The following is a 22,765-nucleotide window of genomic DNA, read 5'->3' as shown; positions in this document are numbered from 1 at the left end:
ATTTCTAAGCACTATGCTGAAAAACACTGGATTTTGTACTCCAAAAATACCATTTGTCTTTAGAGTAAAAGATAAGGATCATAAAGCTCTGCTGCATTACAGCAGCCATGGCCTCTCCAGTGTGTTTAACATCTTCAGTGAGAAAAAATTAATTAAAGTAAAAATGTCTAGGGTCCATGTTAGAGAGGATCAACAGCCCTGTACTAAGTATCAGTGTCATCCTGAGGTCACAGGCTTCTGCAACCACATGTCTTCTCCTCTTGTCCGACTGTTTATGTGATGCAATGCTAAGATCTACTATACAGGAGAAATTGGCTCAAGAGATTCATCTATCTCAAATTGAGTACAGTGCACAGTTAGCGGTGGTTAGTTAAAATCTATATATATATATAATATAGAATTTTAGGAGACATTTTTACAGCAGAAGGCAATGTGCACAAATCCCATTGCTTTCACATAAACTGACCAAACCTAAAGCTAAAACACTGCCGATAACTGACGGCAATAACTGGTTAAGATTTATGGAAAAGATGGAAGATGAAACAAATAGAGGAAACTACAGAACATAGGATTTCTGGCCCACCAAAGGAAGTCTGCATTTCTGTTCTTTTGTACAGATTAATGCATATTTTACACTCATTAAATAGAGTGTGTGAATTGAAAATGTAAGTTACAGAGCTTGAATAAGAAGTAGTCACATGCCATTGCATCAGGACAGCGAGAGGTATGTGCTTTTAAAGTTAACATAAAGTAGTAACCAAGTAAGTATTTGTGTGCAATCACCTGGGGCCTTTTCCTCCTGAACAGGGATCTTCCAGACCAGCGGCAGAAGAGACAGCAGCAAAGTGAGCAGCTCCTCTCGACAGGTCAGCTCCTGAGAGGACAAATAAAAAATAACACAGTGGGGTTACCTAGAATGCCTTCTTGCCCCTCTTCCTCACACTCCAATGTCACATTAAGACCCTCCCACCGGGATACACTTTTGTCCATATTTAGAAAAAATGCCATTTCGTGGTTTTACCACTTTCTGCCAAGACAAATCACACACTTGATTTGCTTTGTATCTTGATTTACTAACTCACTTTCTAAACCAAACTTCTGCCCAGGAGCTTGTTATATATTTGTATGCAGTTAGCTAGCGAGTTAGTTAGCGTTCTGCGCATGTGCGTTAATGAGCAATGTGGCACCTACATGACAACATTACTTCTTAGAGCCGGGGGATCTATTCAGTGCATAACTCACAGCAGGGAGAGAACCACTTCCTTCATGTGTTAATTAAAAACAATCAACCTACTCCTTCATGTGTGAATTAAAAAATAATCAGCTTGCTATGGTTTAATCACTTTCACTCCATCATTAGAAAGATTAAAAAAGATTAAAAAGATTAGAAACTACAAAGGCTGCAGTTTAACAACAATAAACAATAGTAGAACAAATGATTTTAAGAAACCTGAAGATATGGATCACCACCAAATTGTAAACACTGATAAATATCAGTTCCCTAAAAATGCCCTTCTTTTTAAAAACATTTTTTTAATCAAGATCTGTGCATTATGCTCTGACAAATTATTGAAAATGTTACACTGACAGAGAAGTTCCTGGATCTGCACCAAAGTTAATAGGCTCAGGCCCTATCCCTCAACCAAGTTTGGTGGAAATAGGTTTTGTAGTATTTGTGTAATGCTGCCAACAAATAAACCAACACAAGTGAAAACATACACTCCTTTGTGGAGTTAATTAAAAAAGTAAATCATATGTTTTGACGTGCTGTGTCATGAGTTTTAACATGCCTGTAGGAATCAGGGTTACATTAGAAAATTACTTTACAAATCTAATAAATAAGAGACGTGCCATCATTACAAAAAGACATGTGGCTTCTTAAAAATGTCAGAAATAACAGTATTTAATAGCATAATGGAGCAAAACTAAGACAAAAATATATTTTCTCTTTTTCTACTGAATTCTGAAAACGGATTTATAATTTCATATTATTCTAGATCAATTAACCTAAACCGCAAATAAAAATTCTTTATAGTGTCTGGCCCCAATTGTCATTACAGGCTTTACTCCATTCAGGCCACAGCTGACGCACATGAGTCGGAGATGTTATAACACACACACATAATGCATTAAACTGAATGGAAAACTATGGCAAGTGTGTGTGTGTGTGTGTGTGAAGTTGTCTAACAATATGAGGACACAGCGACGCTGACACACAGGGTCACTTTGTATTATTTCAAGTCATAATGCATTGTTACTCCAAGTCAGCATGTCATTGGTTAGGAAAATACACAGTTGGACGTGAAGACAACTGAGCTCAGGATCCCAGCTTTCTTTCCAAAGCCTTTTAAAAACATATCGGCCATTTTATTACACCAAAAGCTGACAATGGCAGATCATTTTTTGTCCAAATGTCGTTCTCGCATCATCAGCCCACCTCAACAGCCATGACACACTGTAGTCCTCTGAATAGCTAGTTTACCCACTGATGTTGCTGTTAACATCTCATAAAATCGTGACACAGTTTTATGCAGCTTGACTCTTGAGTCTGACTCAGCAGCTGCAACAAGAATGTCAAAGGGAACCTGAGGAAGACGCCAAACCCAAACACTGAGAAGTCCGATTGTTTTCCACTTTGTGCTGCTTTCACCCTTTCATGTGCAGTGCTCCACTTGTGATGTGTAAGCCCATTAATTCATAACTTGATAGTTGACCTAAAAACACAGATCAGATCAATATGTACAGTAAATAGACTGTGTGCTGCAGCCCAGTCTCTTCTTGTGAAGTCCGCAGACATCAGCGTGTAAGCAGAGGAAACACTGGGCTCCGTCAGAGCACGACAAAGTGTTTAAAAGTGGACACCATTTCCCTTCGAGGTACAATACTGTCCAAACCATATCTGTAAGATCCATTTTGAAGGAGAGTAGCACTGACACATTTGGTGCATTGGATGATAAAAATACAGGAAAAATAATCAACATCAACATCTTGTGTGCAGCAGCAGCAGCAGCATCATAACCTTCTACAATCAATCATGTGACCACGGTAAAGCCTATTTCTTCTTAAAAATAGTCACCCTGCAAATTGTAGTTACAACAGGCACAGAGGTATAGAGGGAGCATGAGTTGCCTCGGAAAAAAGATATATATACACAACATTTTCCATGTGGTGCTATAAAGTAAGAATTTTATAAATCCTGAAGGAAAGTCTTGTGCCAGATTTTGCTCCAAAGTTACAATAAAAAAGAATAATGTAATAGTATTAAAAAAAGAAGTGAAGTATGAAAATATCAAGTGGAAGGGGGAGTAAGAGAGGACCAGAGCCTAAATACATAACAACACAAATAAGTTACAAAAATATAAAAGAATAAACTAAAAACTAGACTGAAATAGGAATATAATAAGTAGCACTAGAAATGACAAGTGAGAAGTAAGTATTGCACATGAGGTTATTATAATACTATACATGATAATAATGGATATTATATTGTAGTATTGCACAAACCTTAATGACAACGAAAGAGTGATATTGCACATAATGTTGAGCATTAATATTGAACATAATGTTGAGCTTTAATATTGAACATGTTTAAATATAATAATGCTCAAGTGTCTGTAAATGAAAACAGGCATTTGTTTAAAAAAATATGAATAATCCTTTAAGTCTTATAAGTGCATAACCTACTTTTCATTAAGGGGTTTTACTACACTGTGCTCATTAAATACCCTTTTAATCTCACCAGCTGGTGTCTGTCTGATGTTTGCATAATCTTCATTGCATTTATGATGTGTGTTCGTTATATTTTATCTCTATTGCAAACACTGTCTGCAATTTCCTTTTGATTAGTCGCAGCAGGTTATAAAGGCCGGTTTATATTGATTAATTAACAAATGTGAGGCATGGTTTGAAAATAATAGCAGCGGCCCATGGCTCAGTGTGGATATTACTTTGTTCAGTTCAGGATTTCACTTCTCATTGAAAACAATGAGTGAAGTTACCTCTTCCCTGCACTTCTCACTGAACAATCTGTTGAAAACAAAACAGCGGTAGTCTTCAACTTTATGGGATAAAGATCAAATCATATTGAGAAACTGGAAAAAAGACATTGTGAGGTTGAAACTCGCTTGAAATATTATTTGAAAAGTTCTTGCATGACATTATTACATAAATAAACATTATTTTGTATTTAAGTTTTTCTTCTTCAAAACTGCAGCTCTCTTAACAGTGACAACACCTTTTCAGAGTTTCAAATTTGTCAGTGTTCAGTGCATCAGTTTGTTTTCCAGGTTTTCAACCTTGTAAATGGTGATCTGAAAACTGGTGCACACTTTTCACAGATTTGCAAGTTTGTGCATCATGTGATTTTTGGCAGTGTTGTCCCTCAGCTCTGATCTGAAACTCAGAAACAGATTTTATGAAAAGGATCCCGGAGGCAGGGATTATTTGCTCCTAACCTACAGTATACAGTAGAGCTTAATAGCGTTGCTCTGGAAGTAAAGATCTCAGCTGCAACTTCAGTTTCCAGTACCACAATTGAAAAGCCACATAAAGTGTGACTTAGCTTCAGCAGATAAGATAGATGCACTTAGCTTTTCCTTACCTGGTCAATAATTGAGTCAAGGGTGCTGAGCAGCAGGAAGCCACGTCCCCTGACCAGGTACTCCCCCAGTGCCACCATGTGACTCTCCTCCTCGTCTTCCTCCCGTGCCTCTGCTCTCTGAGCCACCGCACTGCATAGTTGATGTACATCAGTCAGGAACTCCCTCGCCAGAGTGTTACTGGCCCCACTCATATCTGAGCTACAACAGAAGACACACGACATCACACACCTGAGGTACAATGGAATTCTTTCACACTCAAAATAGATTTATGAGGTTTCTATTCATTTGAGGAAAATAAAACCAGGATTACTGATGTAACTTTAAGGAAAACCAGTAGGGTCCAAATAAAACATAATCACACTCCTGCTGTGATGAATCATATTAAGAATTTAGACATAGCAGATACTGATTTACTACATCACTTGTTTTGTCTATTCTGTTTAAGTGCTAAGGGGAAAAAAGTACTAGTACACAGTAGGTTGAGAAGACAGTGTATACAATTTATTTAATATGAAAACTGGAGTTTAAAGACAAGCATGCTTAAGTCGACTCAAGACTTTATCGGTAATAGACGACACAGTGTGACAAAGTAGAGGAGTAATTGTTGTGTTAAGGTCAGTTCACTGGAGATGCTTGCATACCACAACCAAGTGGGTAACACAACACAAGCACAGTGAGATGACAGAGCAAAAAAGCCAAAGCCAGCTCCGCTAAAAAGCCTCAGCAATATCATTGTGAAACCTAAATAATCAGGTTGTCAAATCAAAGCTTGAAATCTAGACTTGTGTTGTTAGAATACGACTTATCCTTATGACAAGCATTCATAGAGCGCCTCCAAGCCAGAATGCTTCTGTCTGCTATAACCACATAGTCCTCTGAACATCGCTGAGAGTGAACTGCATCTCTCAAAAGAAGACACACAATTCCCACCTCTCCCAATTCACAGATCGACACACTCACACACGCAAACACCCACCCTTTACAGGACAATCCCAATTACACAGTTCAACACAAATTTGTCAACATGAATTCAAGACGTGCCCCAGGAACAGTTTTTACTTTTACGTGTTTACATTTCTCCAGTTGCTCTGGCCCAAACCAACATAGGTTATATGTAAGAATACATAAGAAGACAGGAGACACTGAAATAATGAAATCTACATTAAAAGTCTAATTTCAAAAGAACAAAAATGTATATTTGACTCTCGCCTCAACAGTGTACAATCATTTTCATCTTACCAAATGTTACTGGGCCAAATTGTTTCCTTCCACTCATCTTGTTTCTGCTCCAAGCCTGACTGGAGTTCTGCTGGCTGTAGCTGCATAACTCCTCACACCACTGCTGACTGAATTTTCTGTTCTGCAGCACAAATTCCATTAAATTGGAATTTCAAATGGAAGCTTTCCAGATTCGCAGCAGATCAGCGTATCACATGAAAGCATGTGATGTCACATGGTAAGGGGACTGGCCTTGGATATACTGACGAGCCCCCAGGGCCCTGAACAAGACCTCCGAAATCAACTGCCACTCACAATAACAGCCTTTGTGTTCTCCACTAAAACAACTGTTTTCTGATTTTTTTTAAATGATCAAAGGTCTACTAGCATTGTAGCAACAGCTTGTAACGCAATGAAGTGCAAAATCATTGTGACTTCTATTATTTTTTTAATCCTAATTTCCCCAAATATTTGACAAAACACATGATATTAGATGGTTTCTACTCTTTTAAAGAGGGTTAGGGTTAGATTAGCCCTAACCCTATGATACATGATAGGAAGATATTTTCAGTCCTAGATATTGGGTGTGCTGCAACACAAAATAAAACATCAGAGGGGTGATGCATTATCTGCATGCAAGCTGTATACAACCCCAATCAGGAAATGCACTATTGTTATATTGTACTAATAATTCCATAATGATAATACAAAATAATTCATACCCAACCTTAACCTAACCATAATTCACATCTTACCCCTAACCTTAACCAGGACGGACGGACAGACGGACATCCGCACGCACGCAAAGATATTTTTACAAATATGTCGATATTTAAAAACAAAGGTCTACTGAATTCTCTTCGGAAACAGCTACACTGTTACAAAGTATCAAGTGACACTCACAAGTGTTTCTAGGGACTTTGGGGGCCCCAGGCAAAACGAACCTGGGGGAACAAAACTGATTAATTGTTGTTGGTATGGACTATGGTAATCTTTGTCCTCAAAGGGCCCCTTCTCAGCTCAAGGCCCCAGGCTATTTCCTGCTTTGCCTGTTGTGATTCCCATGGTGACACGTTGTAACCGCAGTTTAAATTCCTATTCATTATGATGAATTCTGACTAATTACTCCACCAGCTTCGTGGTACCATCCTCCCAGCTGTGTTATCACAACCACGAGACAATGATTAGAGACTTAGTAAACAGAGACTATGATTTCCATAATATCTTTTCACTGGAAATAAAATAAAGCATCTCACTCCAGTAGAACTCCAATTTTGTGTTCCTCTCTGGCCAATTATTGTCACGTCAACGTTGTCAATGTTTTCACTTCAGTTTTTTATTCAGTTGAGGTTTCTCTCTGCTCAGTCAGTTTTGGTGTGAGAAAAAAGTTTTTATTGGGGATCAAAGGGAACTTTCGTCAATGAATAACCTTAAATTATTGCCCGGGTTAGTTTACTTCCAGCTAATTCAGTGTGTGTGTCCAGTGAACTGTTAATATAGTAAAGCTGCAATTATGGGCAGCTGTGGCCAAAAACAGGAGGTAGAGCGGGTCGTCCACAAATCAGAAGGTCGCTGGTTCCTTCCCGTGCTCCTTCGGTCCGCATACTAAAGTGTTGGGCAAGACACCCAAGTTGCCCCTGATTGGCAGGTTCCATCACTGTGAGTGACCTGTGAGAGCAATATGCTACTCATAGAAGTGGTGTAAATTCATATTTATAAGAAGCAAGTGCTAGGCTAAGGGCTAATTCATGCTCAACGTTAGACACCCATGAGGAAACGGACAAGGCCTTCCCACTGTACTTTACGTTAATTTTGTCCATATTTGTCCATACAGAGAAGTACCACTAGAAATCGAGGGGGGGGCAGTGTCGCTAATAGTTCAAGTGATACAGCCAAGACTCAAGGAAGAAATTTCAACCGTGCCGGAGCATTTTTTAATAGAAAATTAGAGAGGTGGTAAGAAACTACAGACATCTATATGATGTTACTTTGCCCTGGCAAAGGCACAAACAGCCTCTTCTGCTCGTACATTATCTAAACCTCCTCCACCGTCGCCATGTTTGTTGTGAGAAACGTTCGAGTCTTCTCTATCCTCTAGTGGATGTATTGCTTAAAAATCATGTCAACAAAGGACGCATGGAAGTATGAGGGCAGTGACGGTAACATCGATCGTATAAACGCTGTACGTAAAGTCTGAGCCTTTACTGTGTTCGTGTTGCTACAACAATTTTAGGTTTCACTTTATTCATTCATCTTAATGGTAAATCTACACTTTCTCACTTACAAACTGGCTGTTTAAAACAGACTTATTATAAATGATTGTGAGGAATCCATTGTAGTACCATTTCTACAACATCTGTTGGTAAAGTTATTCATTACCGCAGATAGAAAGTAAAAAGTAAAAAGTAAAAACCTGGAACATCCAATAGTTGATCTCACAGAGCGAAACATTAACCTGCCCTGAGCTTGTCTTTAAACAAGGACATTATTTCAGGCATTTTAACCAAAAAAACCTTTTCTAACTAATCACTTTTCTGCCTAAGGCAGCACATGGCTCACGAATGCTAATGCACTCACTTAATTCTAGGCAGTGTGTGTTTTATGTGTGTGTAAGTGTGTGTGTGTGACTTATTTACACAGAATACAAACAAAAGGTACTTGAGGTGCCTAATGTCCCACAATTTTCCTCATCAATATGTAAATCTATGCAGCGAGGTACACTGAATGCAAATGCACCCTGGTTACATAAGGTCTGCAACCTCTAATGTCTTGGTGGGATGGAAAAATTATGAAAACAAATCTGTCACTTCTGCAGTTACTTCCTGTGACAGGAAAAAGAGAGAAAACAGTTTGTAGTTACTGTTACCAGTTCACTTCACTACTGCTCCGATACCATTTTTGCCTCCACAATTACTGGACTTTGCATATCGGCCAGTACTAGTACCAATCCAATACCAGTACCAATGATGCCAACCCTGAATGGAAGTGATTATTGCCATCATTGTTTTTTGGCCTGACTCCTATTAAACCCTTTGAAAAACAAATGCATACAGAGAATAAATGTAGTTGAACTTCTTTTATTATTTAGTTTGACCAGCGTTTGACCACCGTGAAATAATGCCAAATTGCTGATGTTTTAGCTAGCTCTGGCTAATGCTACACTACCGGAAATCCCTTATTTTTCGCTACTCTAAAAACAGTACTTGTCAGTGGCAGTACAGCGCAACTGCTGATTTGGAGCAGCAAAGATGATGAGATTTCCGAAAAAAGAAAATTGCAGTTTTACCTGGGTGAAACAAATGTACATTTAAGATCTGATATCGGATCTGTGCATAGATTCAGGTACATGCTGTTGCCCGACCCATCATTTTTGGCAGTATCTGAGGCATTTCCGATGCGGTTATTGGTATCAGAACATCTCTAGTGGCATTTGTCTCATGCACACAGTCAAGCTTAGATCACCACCGCCCTAAATGAGACCTACCAGAACTTCAGGGCATCTTTGGTGCTGTGGTTGGGGTGATGCTGCACGTAGTGGAAGAGACAGAGGAAATTCTCTAGACTCTGGAGGCTGACCTGATAAGAGACAGAGACACACAGATAAGACATGAGAACGACAACATAAATCTAAGCCACATTATTACTTACACTCACATGAAGAGGAATTCAAATGAAACACCACCATTTCATATGACAAGCCATTATGACATTCCCGTCCAACATTTTGTAATTGTTATACATGATAATACAGTTAGAAAGTGATGTAACAGTCACTAATGTCATTATGTGGAAGTTACACCAATATTGATTCATCAGGTCAGTTGCAGCACTGTAATATGATACAAATGCACCATATCCAGAAAGCACCGTTTTCAAACAAATCAGAAAAGAAAATGGCACATAACAAATTCAGTCCCTAGAACCACAAGTCATATTTTATCATTTTAAATATTTTATCATATAATATTTAAGCATTTTCAATGTAATAGTGACAAACAGCAACAAAAGAAAAGTCCAGGATAATCTCTGAACCTGGGGTAACAAAGACGATACAAAGATGGAATCAGCTTCGTCACAGTTCTGTGGTCAGAGCCTGACCATAGAGCGGGAATTTCTCACCACCGGAGAAATTTTACTACATTAGTGGTTCCAGGGTAGTGTGTTAATGCCGTATCGGCAGACATTTGATCTTCTAAGCCAGCGTCCTGCCGTCCCTCGCACCACACAGGAGCCAGCTGTACGCCTCTACTAATCTGACACCACTGACTGGGTTCATTCAGGCAACACTGATCCCTGACTGAGAGATGCTGCACTGAGCGTCTAGGTCACAAAGCCAAAGCGTAGACACCACAGAGGGCCGATCACATTACACACAGGCCGACTTGCATGGACAGAAACATCTCTGTGGCATAATTTATTCGATTTATCAAATATAATTATATACTGTGACACATTTTACAAAAAAATTGCAGCTCCTACAATTTGAATATTTCACTTGGTCACTATGCTGATAATATTTTCATTATTGTCCAGCCCTATTATAATGGGATGCCTACAGCAGTGTCTGAGGGGTTCACTATATATCTGCAAACATCTAAACCTTAGACATGAGGGAATTAAATTGAACACGTCTTTATCTGAATTACAATAAACCTGATAACAGAACTTTGATCATCTTTGTCTAAAGATGCATTATCACAAATACCTTTGGTCCTCTGTCAATGATGTCATCTCCCCTTTGTGCAGATATTAGCATTGTGGTTGTCTGCCACAAACAAAAGTTTTAAGCAACATTAAGTGTGCTGTTTGAAGGTCCCCAGTGGCAGTTTTGTACCACAATGGAGCAATGCTTTTTTTACAATTCACAAACACGAGCAAGGTGGCAGCGGGATACACACTTTCTGTGATTGTTTCATGCTGTTCTACTGGTGTTCTACATGCTGACAACTGGTGACGGTCGTGCCCAAACAAGTGTAGCAAAGGCTGTGAAGGAGAAGACTGCTAGCAAGCAAACAAGGATGAAAACAATGCAGGGTTTACAATATTCAAAACACCACAGCAAATCATGTCGCTGCAAGGACACAGATTTGTGCATTGACTCAAACATGGAATCTATTGGTATATAACATAGAGAAGGTGACAAACACAGAAAGCAGGTGATGTAAAGAGACCTTTATAGAGTGAATAGTTTACATGTTCTAAATGAGCAAAATCACTATGCATATCTGTGAATTTCTTTTCCCTTTCCATATCTATAAAATAAGAGTGAAACATTCAAAGTGTATATTTAAGTTCCTATTTAGGTTCCGTAACTTTTGTTGCTAACTTTCAAGGTGAGGAGGACGGGGACCAGGAGGCTACTGTTATATCAAAAACCCAGCTTGTGGTGAGTCAACTTCCTTCCTGAGACACTATTGTCAAAGCAAGACTTGTTTTTAATGACTTGCTAACACTATAATGACTAAACAATGCACACACTTATCATGCCTGTGACAATCTTAAGCTATTTTCAGACATGCATTGACATGAACTTTTCTGAAATTTTAATAAGGGGCTGTAAGTGACAACGCAAATGTCCGAGTCAGTTGCTCTAGAAATTATCTGGAGGGAGACAATGTGAGAATACAACAGGAAAATGTCCGCAAAATCACAGCAAGCATTCTTGAAGACGTTTCTAACACGTGACGATCAGAAACAACTGAATTTACACATCATGTCCTGCCTCCTGCATGGTCCAGCCAGGCACCATCCCTCGACTGAATTTCTACAGACATTTTTCTGTTGTATTGCATGCGTCTGTCCACGACAATCTCCTGATGCGATCTTCATTTGTGAAAGACAAACTCAGGAAAATGTCTGGACACAGTTTTCTGGATTTCATGTCTAACAACAGCTTGTGGATGTTCCAAGTGATGAAGATGCAGAGTGGACCACACTCACCAAGGTCAAGGAGAGAGTGATTGTTCCCCAGCTGAGGCAACAACCCAACCAAGCAGAGAGGGGGGAATTGATGGGTGGGAGTTACTGCAAACCAGGGGGCCGGGCAGCATCCCACACAGGAGACGAGGAAAAGGAAGAAAAAGAAATGCATGGCTCATGAGAGAGACAGGAGAGGACAGGGGAAAAACATAAAAGCTGACAGTAACATAAAGATGAGAGAAATAAATGCGGCTGCGGTTGAGAACAAAGATAAACAGAGGGAGTGACTGGCAGGAAATCAAAGCCTCAAGGTTGCCTAAACTGTGATTAGTTTAATAAACAAGCCCTGGGGCTGCGCTGGAGCTGTGCACTCACTCTATTAAAATGAATCTACCAAAATGAACATCTGAAATGACTTGAGTTTGTCCTTGTGTTATCAGCATACCTGTTGTGGTCGTATTCCTCATATAGGAAAGGGAAATCGAGTGGTCTGCGATAACGCTAATATCCCAGAAACTGACATGTTTTCAATAAAAGATATTTTTCTAGCTTTTTTTATTATTTGTTGAAAGAATAATTTATCAGCCAATGGAAAATTAACTAGAGCTGAAAAGTATGTACAAAAACAATTTAGAAAATATTGTGATGACAAGACAGGATTTAAGTTCATCATTTTCATTTAGTTTTCTCTGAAAAAAACCAACATAAAAATGATTAGGATGTGATTTTTACTGAAGTCTGTACCAAATCCACACTTGGTTGACCCTTAGGGCTGGAGAATATGATTTGCAGGCTGGGGCGTCCCTGCAGTTACACAGTGCTTCATTTATAGTAGTATATTGTTTGGAAATCACTCTTGGCCAGAGAATCTGAAATGAACTTTTTGACTCACAAGCCAAAGTCGCTAGTAGATGAAACAATCCACCAGCCGAGCATATTTTCTTACCTGCCCAAATAATTAAATGCCTTTTGTCTCATATACACTTGTTTCAGTATTTTTTTTTTAGATGATAAGCTGTTCTATACAAAATCCAGAGCCAATACAAAATATGAATCAAAATTATTTTAATATATTTTTCAGAAGTAAGATTCCTTAAATTCAAATTTGCCATACTCAATCTACTCCTTCCCCATCACTACAGTTCAGCTCGATCAACCCAGTCATTGCTGCTTGACGTAAAATGCATCGCTACTGGTGCGGCATGGTAACGTAACCACAGATACCAGATGTAAAATTCTGGTGTATTTAGAAACAAAGAAGGATTTACTCGGCACTGACAGCATTCAAATTTGCTCTGTGTAAAGTTGTTTGGCAAAGAATTCATATAATGGGATTTCATATTAGTAAGTCTCTAACTGTACTGTAAACAAAAACACCATTGTTAGATTCAGCTGCCAAACACCGGAACTGACAATGACACCTCTGCACAACACACATTTTCTCACACTTGTTTAGTCTCGAAACAAAACTCTATGTTTCATCCTTTTGTTTTTTCAGAGGGTGGCTTTACCTGAGAAGAATCCATGCTCGCATACCGAAAGCTGAGTTTCCATAGTTGTTCAGACAGAGCAGCTGCAAGCAGGGCTGGGCTGCATTGCCAGAAATATTATTACGATAAGATTTTATATCAGTCCATTTTCATAATTATCCCGATGACTATCATGATTTCATTCAAGTTTAAAGTTTAAATTCTCCTGATTGAAAGCTGCAGAAACTAGTCAGTTATTTGTGGTTTTAAACTTTTCATCATGGGCAGAAAATAACAAACAGAAACAAACAAACAACATTTCCCAAATCTGAGGTAGTGGATTCAAAACAAGTACATTTTTTAAACCTTTCATTATGCCTAACCCTAACCCTTGTTCTATTGCTCTAGAACAAATTCATATCCTGATAAATACTGTTATCGTTTTATCTCCCACACTGAACTGTGACCTGTATTTATCCAACGCGGTGATCATGCGAGGTTTAGTCATGGGAGTCTGATGGCTGAGTCACTCATGCTGGTACAGACTTTCCTCTCTCAAGCTCTCTTTGGATAATTGGGTAGACTACAACTTGGCAGAGGCAGTGAAAGCGATGTGATCCTGTCCTCGTGAGCGAGGACGTGGGGCATTGGTTACGCAATGTTTTTTTCCTGTTTGAGATCCCCACTGATCTAATTTGACATTTGGTTTATGTGCATCATGAGGAGCCCCTAACGTTGCGCATTTCCTCACAACCTACGAGTCAGAGAGCAGAGCCGCTTCACACACCACCACAAATAACTTTTCTTCCCCCCATTAACACACACGCCAAAATGTCAGGAGGCTACCATCAAAAAGCATGTTTGTGTTTGTAACAGCTCCACACAGTCACAAGCAGCGACCTTTATCCAAGCGTAGCCACTGTGCAGGAAATGAAAATGCGTTGCTCTCCGCTTCATTGTTTTCATTACAGGGAGATAGCGCACAAGCTGGTGTTGGTCAAAATTACAATCCGAGAAGCCTGCTCTGGCCTTTCTCCTCTCAGGTGGGCTGAGAAATGTTTTTTTTTTTTTTTTAGGGAAAGATCTGACTTAGTAATATGCCACTGGGTGGAAAAAGCTGAGGTCGAGCAATGGTCTGAGACTGACTCAGTCCAGAACGAGAGAGATTAATTATTCATCAATTCAGCCAAGCGTTTGGAACAGCCCTGGAGACCAGAGCCAGTAAAAGTAAGGCTGGAAATGAGAGCGGAACTGCGGAAATGCAGATGTGAAACATGTCCTGTGGTCAACCGGCAAGACTAAGAAAATCACTTCACTCGAGATTTGGAAACAATGTCACAACAAACTAGTAACTGTGAAAATCTCACAACTCAAAATCATCATCAACAACCTGTGGTTGTAATGTGATGATCACAAGACATCATGATCAAAGCATGACTGTCGATTTTTATGTCGGGACCGGAGTCCTTGAATTTCACTCAGCGCACAACAATTATTCATTGTAGATTCTCTAAAAAGTGGAAGAGTGATAATGGCAACAGATTCACAGACACACTAATGCGATGCCATGTGCTTTAAAATGAGCAGCTCTCTAAACAAGCTATGAAAGAAGAACTTTTTGTGCAAACCTCCAGCTTCACTTGAGGTTACTTACCGTGGAAACATGGCATCCGATAAATATCCAGTCCCACAATTCTTTAAAAAATGCACTAAAATGTAGGGTTGGCCATTTGTTTCTGAAAACACTTTTTATATTATTTGTTGAAATCTCTACATGTCCCAATAGGGAAAAAATGCTGCCTTTAGCCTACATATTAACGCCATTCATATGCGGAGGGACCCAAAAGTTTTAGACCACTTTGAGACATTTCAACAACAATCACAACAAAGCAGCAGCAAACGAGCAGCAGCTTCCCCTCATCTCTGGAACTTTTTACCTGTTCATATCAGAACCCCTCAAACGTTTTAATCATTGCTCAGACTTCTTCTCACTCGGATTCCAGATCTTGATTTTCACCTGCCATTGCGCTATATTTTAATTGATCAAATATTTATGATGTTAAGATTTATTGCTTTTTGTATTTTCTATTTATTCAGTTTTTATCTATTTAGATTTTCCTGTATTTGTGTATTTTAATCCTATTCAGCACTTTGATCAACTGTGGTTGTTTTAAACATGTTATATAAATGAAGTGTAACTTGACTTAGATTTGACTTTCCGCTTTGGACTATAATATCTAACAAATTAACTTGGGTTACAGTGACACTTTTTATGTAAATGTTTATGAAAATTGGATAGTTGAAGTCATCCACCCTTAAAATGAAAAGGAAATTATACCAATAATGATTTTTCTATTTTACTACAGGGCCTTATAAAAATTACAAGAGAGACAAATTACTTTTTCCCTTATTGTGCCCTTGCAGGATTATGATCAGTGTATATTATTGTTACTTACTTTTTATTACAGTCGACCTGCGTGGCAGACAAACTGCACAGGATATTGTCTCTGATAATGCCTTCATGGAAAAGTGTGCACATTGTAGCTTTTAGAGATAACAAAGGGTGCATGCCATTGTTCAGTGCTAAAAGTAAAATAATAAACTCAGAGGATCTAGGTAAACCAGAACTGCCATCTTTACTTCCTCCTTAGAATTAACTGCATTTTCCCTGATTCTTTGCTCGACAAGTTTAATCTTCTTTAGACAAGGATTTGGGGCTTTACCACAGAAGGAATGTAAAGCACAAACCTGAGCTTAGAAAGCTGCGTAACCCAGGTTTGTCCCATTTCAGACAATCACTGAGTGTGTTGTTAGAGATTATGTGACAATGAGGACATTTGCATTAAAGCCCATCACATTTATAAACTGTGAGTCATGTTAGAGTAGCTGCAGAATGATACTTACGAGATGAGTAAGACCACACTGCAGAGAAACGTCTTTTCCTTTCACAGATGACATTCATGCAAAGAGCTGAATTTGTCTAGGAAGTTATCATTAGATCAAGAATTCAACTACCTGGATTTTAAACTGATATCGCAGAACCAGCAAAGATCCATTACCTCGAGACCCTTCAGTACTGAAAGACACAAAAAGTTAAGTCCTCCCTAATATCTCACTTTGGTGTTTTGAAACATCCTGTTAGCTCATACTGAAACTGAAAATCCAAAAGCAACCAATGCCAGTCTCTTGCTTGGCTCCAGGCCAGGCAACCCTCGTTCTGTTGACACTGTTCATCAGACTGAGCAGAATTAAAAGGGTCCCTACAGATAAAGTCCTTTGATGTGGAGTACACCAATGTGGTACTTTTGGCTCCACAAAAAATAAGTACTTCTTAAGGAAGAATGATTATACTGGTGTTACTATACCGATATACCTGAATAAGATATGTGAAAAGTAATTTGGATTATAGTGGATTCCATAAAGTAAATGCTTTTATACAATTCTATACAGTGTATACACTGTATAGATAGTAAGAGGATGGATGCATTAAGAGAGAATCTGACCCATCACCCTTGCACCAGTGCTTAACTACTTCGAAAGCAGAGAAAGTTCCAAAATGTAATCTCTGTTTAGGGCATTTCTGCTTTCTCAGAGAAGGATCAACCGAGAATGAAAGAAAAAATTAGAAAAGCAGAAGATGAAAGTCAAACATCGGGTCAGGGTTAGGGCTCCACACAATGAGCCACCGTGGATAAGTGACAGAGATTCCAGCAAGATATTTAATCCTGGCAGAAATGCAATTGAGAGGCAGAGAAATGAGAAACAAGAATGCAAAGAATGAAAGAGGAGGTAGGCAGAAAAAAAAGGAGGGGGGGCTGCAGCATAAGTATTTTCACACTTTTTTTCGTGGTACCTTACTGATTACTGCAGGGGGAGGTCTCTTTGCCCTACACATTTCACTGCCAAGTACGATCACAGAATAGCTAAAGGCTCATTTCTGCTCAATGTTAGATACGTGTACAGAAACCAGAACCGTCTCTACGCTCATTTCAATCATATCTGTCTTCAGGATGCAGACGAAACTGAGCAGCACCAGCGGAAATTGTTGGGGGGCCAAGTAGCCAATAGCTAAAATATGACAAGGAAGACATTTTAACAATGGTGGCACTTTTTAAGGAGAGTTTGCAAGTTGGAAAGTAACTACAGGCGTCTATATGATGTTACTTCGCACTGGCACAGGGACAAACATCCCCTTTTGCCTCTTTCTTAAAAGGTACATTATCTCAACCTCCTCCACCGTCATCATGTTTATTGTTGTCTGAAACTTGACTCTTGACTCTGATCTGCCCTCTAGGGGATGTATTACCGAACAACCATGCCCACGTAAAAGATGCATGGAAGTATGTGGGCATTGACAGTTACACAGTTTGAAACGGACAAATCTCTTTTCATACATATAGGCAGCTTAAATGAGCTTTTACAGTCTGATGGGTCTAAAACAGCCTTTCTGTCGTTCAATTCCCATGTTAACCTGTGTTCTGACCACAACGACTAGAAGATGCCACTTTAGGTGAGATACTATAAATGTACAGTATACATTTGGTGCACAGATGAGCTGGAGCAATATATCATGTACAAGCATTGCAGCAGCATGTGTGCGCCACACCCTGTCATTGTGTGTAACCATCAGATTCATTTAGGAGGGAAAGCTACAGCATCAGCAAACTGGATAGTACAGATGTGCTCACTTAACCATCTCTCTGCATCACACACACAAACACACCCACACACACACACACACTTTGACGACTGCAGAGGCGACAAGTGGCGAGCAAACGCAGTCGTCCCAAAGGAGTTGTCACAACCAAAAGTGACAGAAAAAGTTACCATTAATAGAAAGGCAGAGCCTGCTTGCTGCAGCCCAAGCATTGTTATCACCATGGTAACTGCGAACAAACCAGCACCATTTCTTCAGCTGAACAGCTAACAAAGCTATGAAGCATAATAAACCACCACAGCTGTGAGAACTATTGAGGAAGGAAGCCATTATTTCCAAGAAAGACAAAACCCCAAAGGGTTCTTCTGCGGCCATTAGCTTTAAAAATGAAAGCACGTCTGTCTTTACAGCACGACTCACATGTGATAGAGCAGATATAATGGACTACCACAAAGGCTAAATAAGCTCATCTGTGTGTGTGTGTGTGTGTGTGTGTGTGTGTGTGTGTGTGTGTGTGTGTGTGTGTGTGTGTGTGTGTGTGTGTGTGTGTGTGTGTGTGTGTGTGTGTGTGTGTGTGTGTGTGTGTGTGTGTGTGTGTGTGTGTGTCAGATCCCTCTCTCAGGCCTGCAGTCCGATCCTAATCCATGTCTCGTGATCCGGCTGCTGTGAGTTCTCCGACAGCAGGATGGGAGTGAAAAGAGCTGCAGTGGCCTGACAGAGATTTGAAAACCAGAGTCACTTACTCCTGCGATGTGCATTAAGCGCTCTTACACAACACTAATAGTGAACAATCTGCGGTTCACACCTGCCTCCTCCTCTGCAGGTGACTCACTGCTGCTGTGATCAGTCACACTTCTAGCTACAAAAAAATGGCAGCTGGAGATCTAAAGAGGATTCAAATCAGGTCTTATGCAACACAGGGTATTGTTTTACTTCAAGGTTATTTTTACTACCCACTCATATAACTATATACAATTCTGTTCAGTCATAAGACAAACAATGTTCTCCAGTTCTATGGAGAAAAACAGACATCCTGTCATCTCCTGCATGTACAGATGTTTCATTTAAAGTTGGAGTGTCTGAATGAGTTACAACACAGTTACAACAAATATTAACATTTATGTGTTATTGTAAACTTCTCTGTTATTGCACACCATATTGCAACAGACTGTTTAAGCGCTGACTCACTTTGGAACAGCCAACATTAAAACAGTAAAGTGATTTAGGCAGCTTGAATGACGAGGAGCAGGCTAAAAGAATGTATCTGAACAATGTTTGCTATTGTAGGATGATGTGACCTTTTTACGCAGCTTGAGATCGAGCAAATCTGATACCAACACCAGAACCCCACAACTGGTTGGATCAGGCGAGGAGGAAATATTTGGAATAAATGCTGTGACTTTAATTAACATTTTAAAACAGACAACAAAGCCTCACTGTATCAATGTGAGCAAAAATAAAGTGAAATCAGATATAGTTCTAAATCCTAAAGATTCTATTTGATGAGTTTGGCAAATAAAATATGATGAAAACAAATACTTTTTTTCATTTGAATGAGAAATGCAACTGTGTGCAGGACTTTTCCACATAAAAATGTCAGCATTCTTCAGGCTTCTTACAGGACCACCAGCTTATGGTCCAGGAAATGAAAAGGAAGCGTCGCCACCACCCAGAGAAGGAGCCCAGATGTGAGGCTGCATCACCCCCATGCCCTGTGAGTGCCTACCTGCAGATCCGCTCCTTGCAGTCTACAGTCCATGTACTTTTCCCACGCGTATGACAGCTCAGTCTGCTGTGGACCTGCCATGTCGTCCACACCTCCAGGTGCAACACCAGCCAGGGCAGAGTCGCAGATGTCAGCCTCCTTCAGGTTTCCTTCCTGCTCCTCCAGGTGACTGGAAGTGGTCCAGACAGCACCGAACGAAGCCCCAGCTGTCCTCCGGACTCTTTCATAGCAGAGTCATCATTCACTGCAAAGCTCTGCCACTTTTAAACTGGACCTCTGCAGAAAAACAGTCAGCAAAAAGACAATTGGCCCGAGAAAACCACTTTAGCGTTTTTTATCGGCGCGCAGAGAAACAGCGATACTGCTGCATGTGACGCACCTGAGCCTGACGTGAACAGAAACTTCACCCAGACCAGCGGTGTAGCATTACCAAAACAAAACGGACTAGCTAGCTAGCTTCGTGACGTGAAGTCAAACACCAGGCACGTCCCGACAACTCATGTCCGGGGCGAGATTTGTTTTCAAAATAAAAGCACAGAACTTGCGGGTAGCTACAAATGCTGAGGACTTGGACTATACCTCAGACTGTAATCTCACTAGAAATCTAAATAACACATTTAACTTTGATTCTTACTGTCTTCTTACAGTGGAGACCTACAACATTCATAAATATATAAATTACAGTGGCAGTAATACTATACTATTTAACAAATGTAACCTCTCTGCTTTAAAGTTATAATGTCAGATATATTTTAGATGTATGTGTAAACCATAAAATATAATAAACAAGGTTTTCCTTCTATTCAAAAAAAATCTACAATTGTAAATTAAACCTTTTTTAATATTTTGTATTTTGCATGTATTCAAGGGATAATGATATTTATTCTACACCTGTATAGCCACCAAAGCTTTAATTCTGGGACCTAAATGCATTGACTCTTTCATAACATGTTTAAATTAAGCTATTATTCCTTAACAACTAGTTCATTGATTCATAATTATACTATGTGATGATACGCCTATTCTTAAATACAGACAACCAACTACGACATTTGAAATATTTTACAATCCCCAATTAAACGTTTGTTTTACTTCAATTGTTTCTTTTTAGTTCTGTTTACAAAAACGTTGCAATTCGACTCTTACTTTGAAAACACTGCTCCACAGCTGTGTTATTTGTTTAGCTAGCTTGACCGCAAAATACAAGAAAGCTCGATATATTGCGTTGTAAAATGTTACCACGAATGCTACATTAGCCTCAAAGCCGCCAAACCCAACGAGCTCTACAACGCATCCACGTCAACGAGCTGCGCACCCCGGGGTTTGAGTAGTTTCCCTCCCGATGCCGAGGTTAGCTGTAGCATCGCACTGGGGATGGCAGCTGTCAAAACTGTGGCGGAGAGAAGCGGGCGCGTCGTTAGCGGTGATTAGAATAAACAGAGCGACTTCCAGCAAACACGTTCCCCTCAAACTCATACTGTCACGTTCCGGGCGGGAGGAATTAATTTTCATACAAACCTTGGTGTAAATTAGAGCCAGCTAATGTTAGCCTCCGTCAGGCAGACTACTGCTGTGTGTATATGTATGTGTATGTGTATGTGTGTCAATAAACCCTCAGTGGTGACTGCAGGACCAACACATTGACGCCCCTTTCCTTGTCTGCTGACGCTACAAACGCCTGCACGTTGACGGAGCATAAGAAAACACGATTCACGTTAGATTGTTATTAACTATTTTGTGTCTGCTTGGATTTGAGTTTGTTTTGGGTTGTGAGGACATCTACATTTCCACTTACGTTTTTGGATTAACCTCGAATTTGTCCTTCTTTGTTGTGTTTGGAAAGAGAGGACGATCTCAAATAGATGACAATGTATTGCACAATCCCTTCCCTGGTGCTTAAAGTATTTTGTTTCCTATTTTTTTTATATTTAAACTTGCACAAATACACCACAGCAACTTCCTTGTATGTGTAAACCTGCTTGGCAATTAAACCCGATTCTGATGTTGAGTGACTACGAGTAGACGTAACAACAAATGTGTGACTAAAATTTAATATTTGGTTCTCAGGCAGAAAGCATGGAGCGGAAAGTGTGAATGAATTAACCCAAAGGTAGATGTGTCGGTTTTTGTTGGTGGTCAGGGCAGAGATATTCCTGACAGACATGTTTGAGGGTCCGGACACCATGAGTCCAACAGGCGCGCTGAGCCGGTGACCCGCCCACTTACCCACACTCAGCCTCCCATTGGATAACACGCAGATTACTCACCTGTCAATCAAAACCTGTGGCTCAGGGGACTGGTGGTGCATTTGAGGTCATTCTGTAAGTCCACCCACCAGTACGCCCAAGCCAATTGAATTGGCAGTTGGCCTTTTAAAACCATCAGAGTTGACCCAAGTTTTGTGCAGTAAAGGCATTAAGAGTAGCACAAAATATGATAGTTGCAATAATTTAAAAGGTCATATTAAATCAAATACAAGTTAAGATACAATAAATTAACTGAATCTATCTATCCATCCATCCATCCATCCAGGTTTTAACATTTCATCCATAAACCACCACAGACTAGATACATGGAAATCCACAAATCACTGTGTGAGTCCTGACCTCATCTTCTTTAAATAGCAAATGTTGACTCCTTGTCATTAAGCTGTAAATTTAAATTGCGAAACTCCAAATGTTAACTAATACATTTACTTCATACTTTAGTTTGGAGAAGGAATTTCAGTGGTTTGTATGTAAAGATCCTTTATATTTGTAAAAGAAATTTTTTGAGTAATCAATTAGTTGATGGTTTGATGAATTGTTTTTACAGTTGATTATTTGTTTGGGTAATTTTCCTTAAGTTCAAGTCTTTAGATTTTGGATTGTCAGAAAAAAAGTAATTTAATAACATTATTAGTGGCAGTGAAAAGCAATTTTTTGGGACGGTTTGTTTACTTTTTAAAAAAGGTTTTGTCATTAAGGTTAACAAATCTAACCTTATAAATATATAGACATTCTATATTTTTACACACAAATCTACTTCGGATTGGTTTTATAATCAACTAGTATGTACCACAAAATAATCCCTTTCACAACTTCTGCTGCACGGCACATATGAATTTGTAATACACCCTACTGAACACAAGGTGCCGCTACTGTCACACTAAAACCACAGACACAGCAGACCCACA

At 39.5% G+C, this 22,765-nt stretch overlaps 1 protein-coding gene across 11 annotated transcripts in view; it reads right to left on the bottom strand.

The window, feature by feature from the left end:
- lyst (lysosomal trafficking regulator) overlaps positions 1-21,193 on the bottom strand; it is a 56,672-nt gene extending 35,479 nt beyond the window's left edge. For 6 of the 11 annotated variants that reach the window (XM_035171916.2, XM_047342232.1, XM_047342231.1 and 3 more), the window contains exons 1-5: positions 19,970-20,250; positions 19,591-19,866; positions 9,304-9,395; positions 4,601-4,799; positions 784-874 (exon numbers count right to left, since the gene is read on the bottom strand). In XM_035171916.2, the coding sequence (XP_035027807.2) occupies positions 784-874; positions 4,601-4,799; positions 9,304-9,395; positions 19,591-19,671 (463 nt within the window). In that variant the 5' untranslated portion in view covers positions 19,672-19,866; positions 19,970-20,250. Of the gene's footprint in view, positions 1-783; positions 875-4,600; positions 4,800-9,303; positions 9,396-10,524; positions 11,077-16,111; positions 18,353-19,590; positions 19,867-19,969; positions 20,251-21,108 lie in introns of those variants that run through there. The other 5 variants (XM_047342230.1, XM_047342233.1, XM_035171915.2 and 2 more) reach the window with 4 other exon arrangements.
- Positions 21,194-22,765: the final 1,572 nt, after the last annotated feature.

Source organism: Hippoglossus stenolepis, chromosome 12, assembly GCF_022539355.2.
Source record: "Hippoglossus stenolepis isolate QCI-W04-F060 chromosome 12, HSTE1.2, whole genome shotgun sequence".
In the NCBI taxonomy this organism is placed as follows: Eukaryota; Metazoa; Chordata; class Actinopteri; order Pleuronectiformes; family Pleuronectidae; genus Hippoglossus; species Hippoglossus stenolepis.
This window is presented reverse-complemented; position numbering and strand designations above follow the sequence as displayed.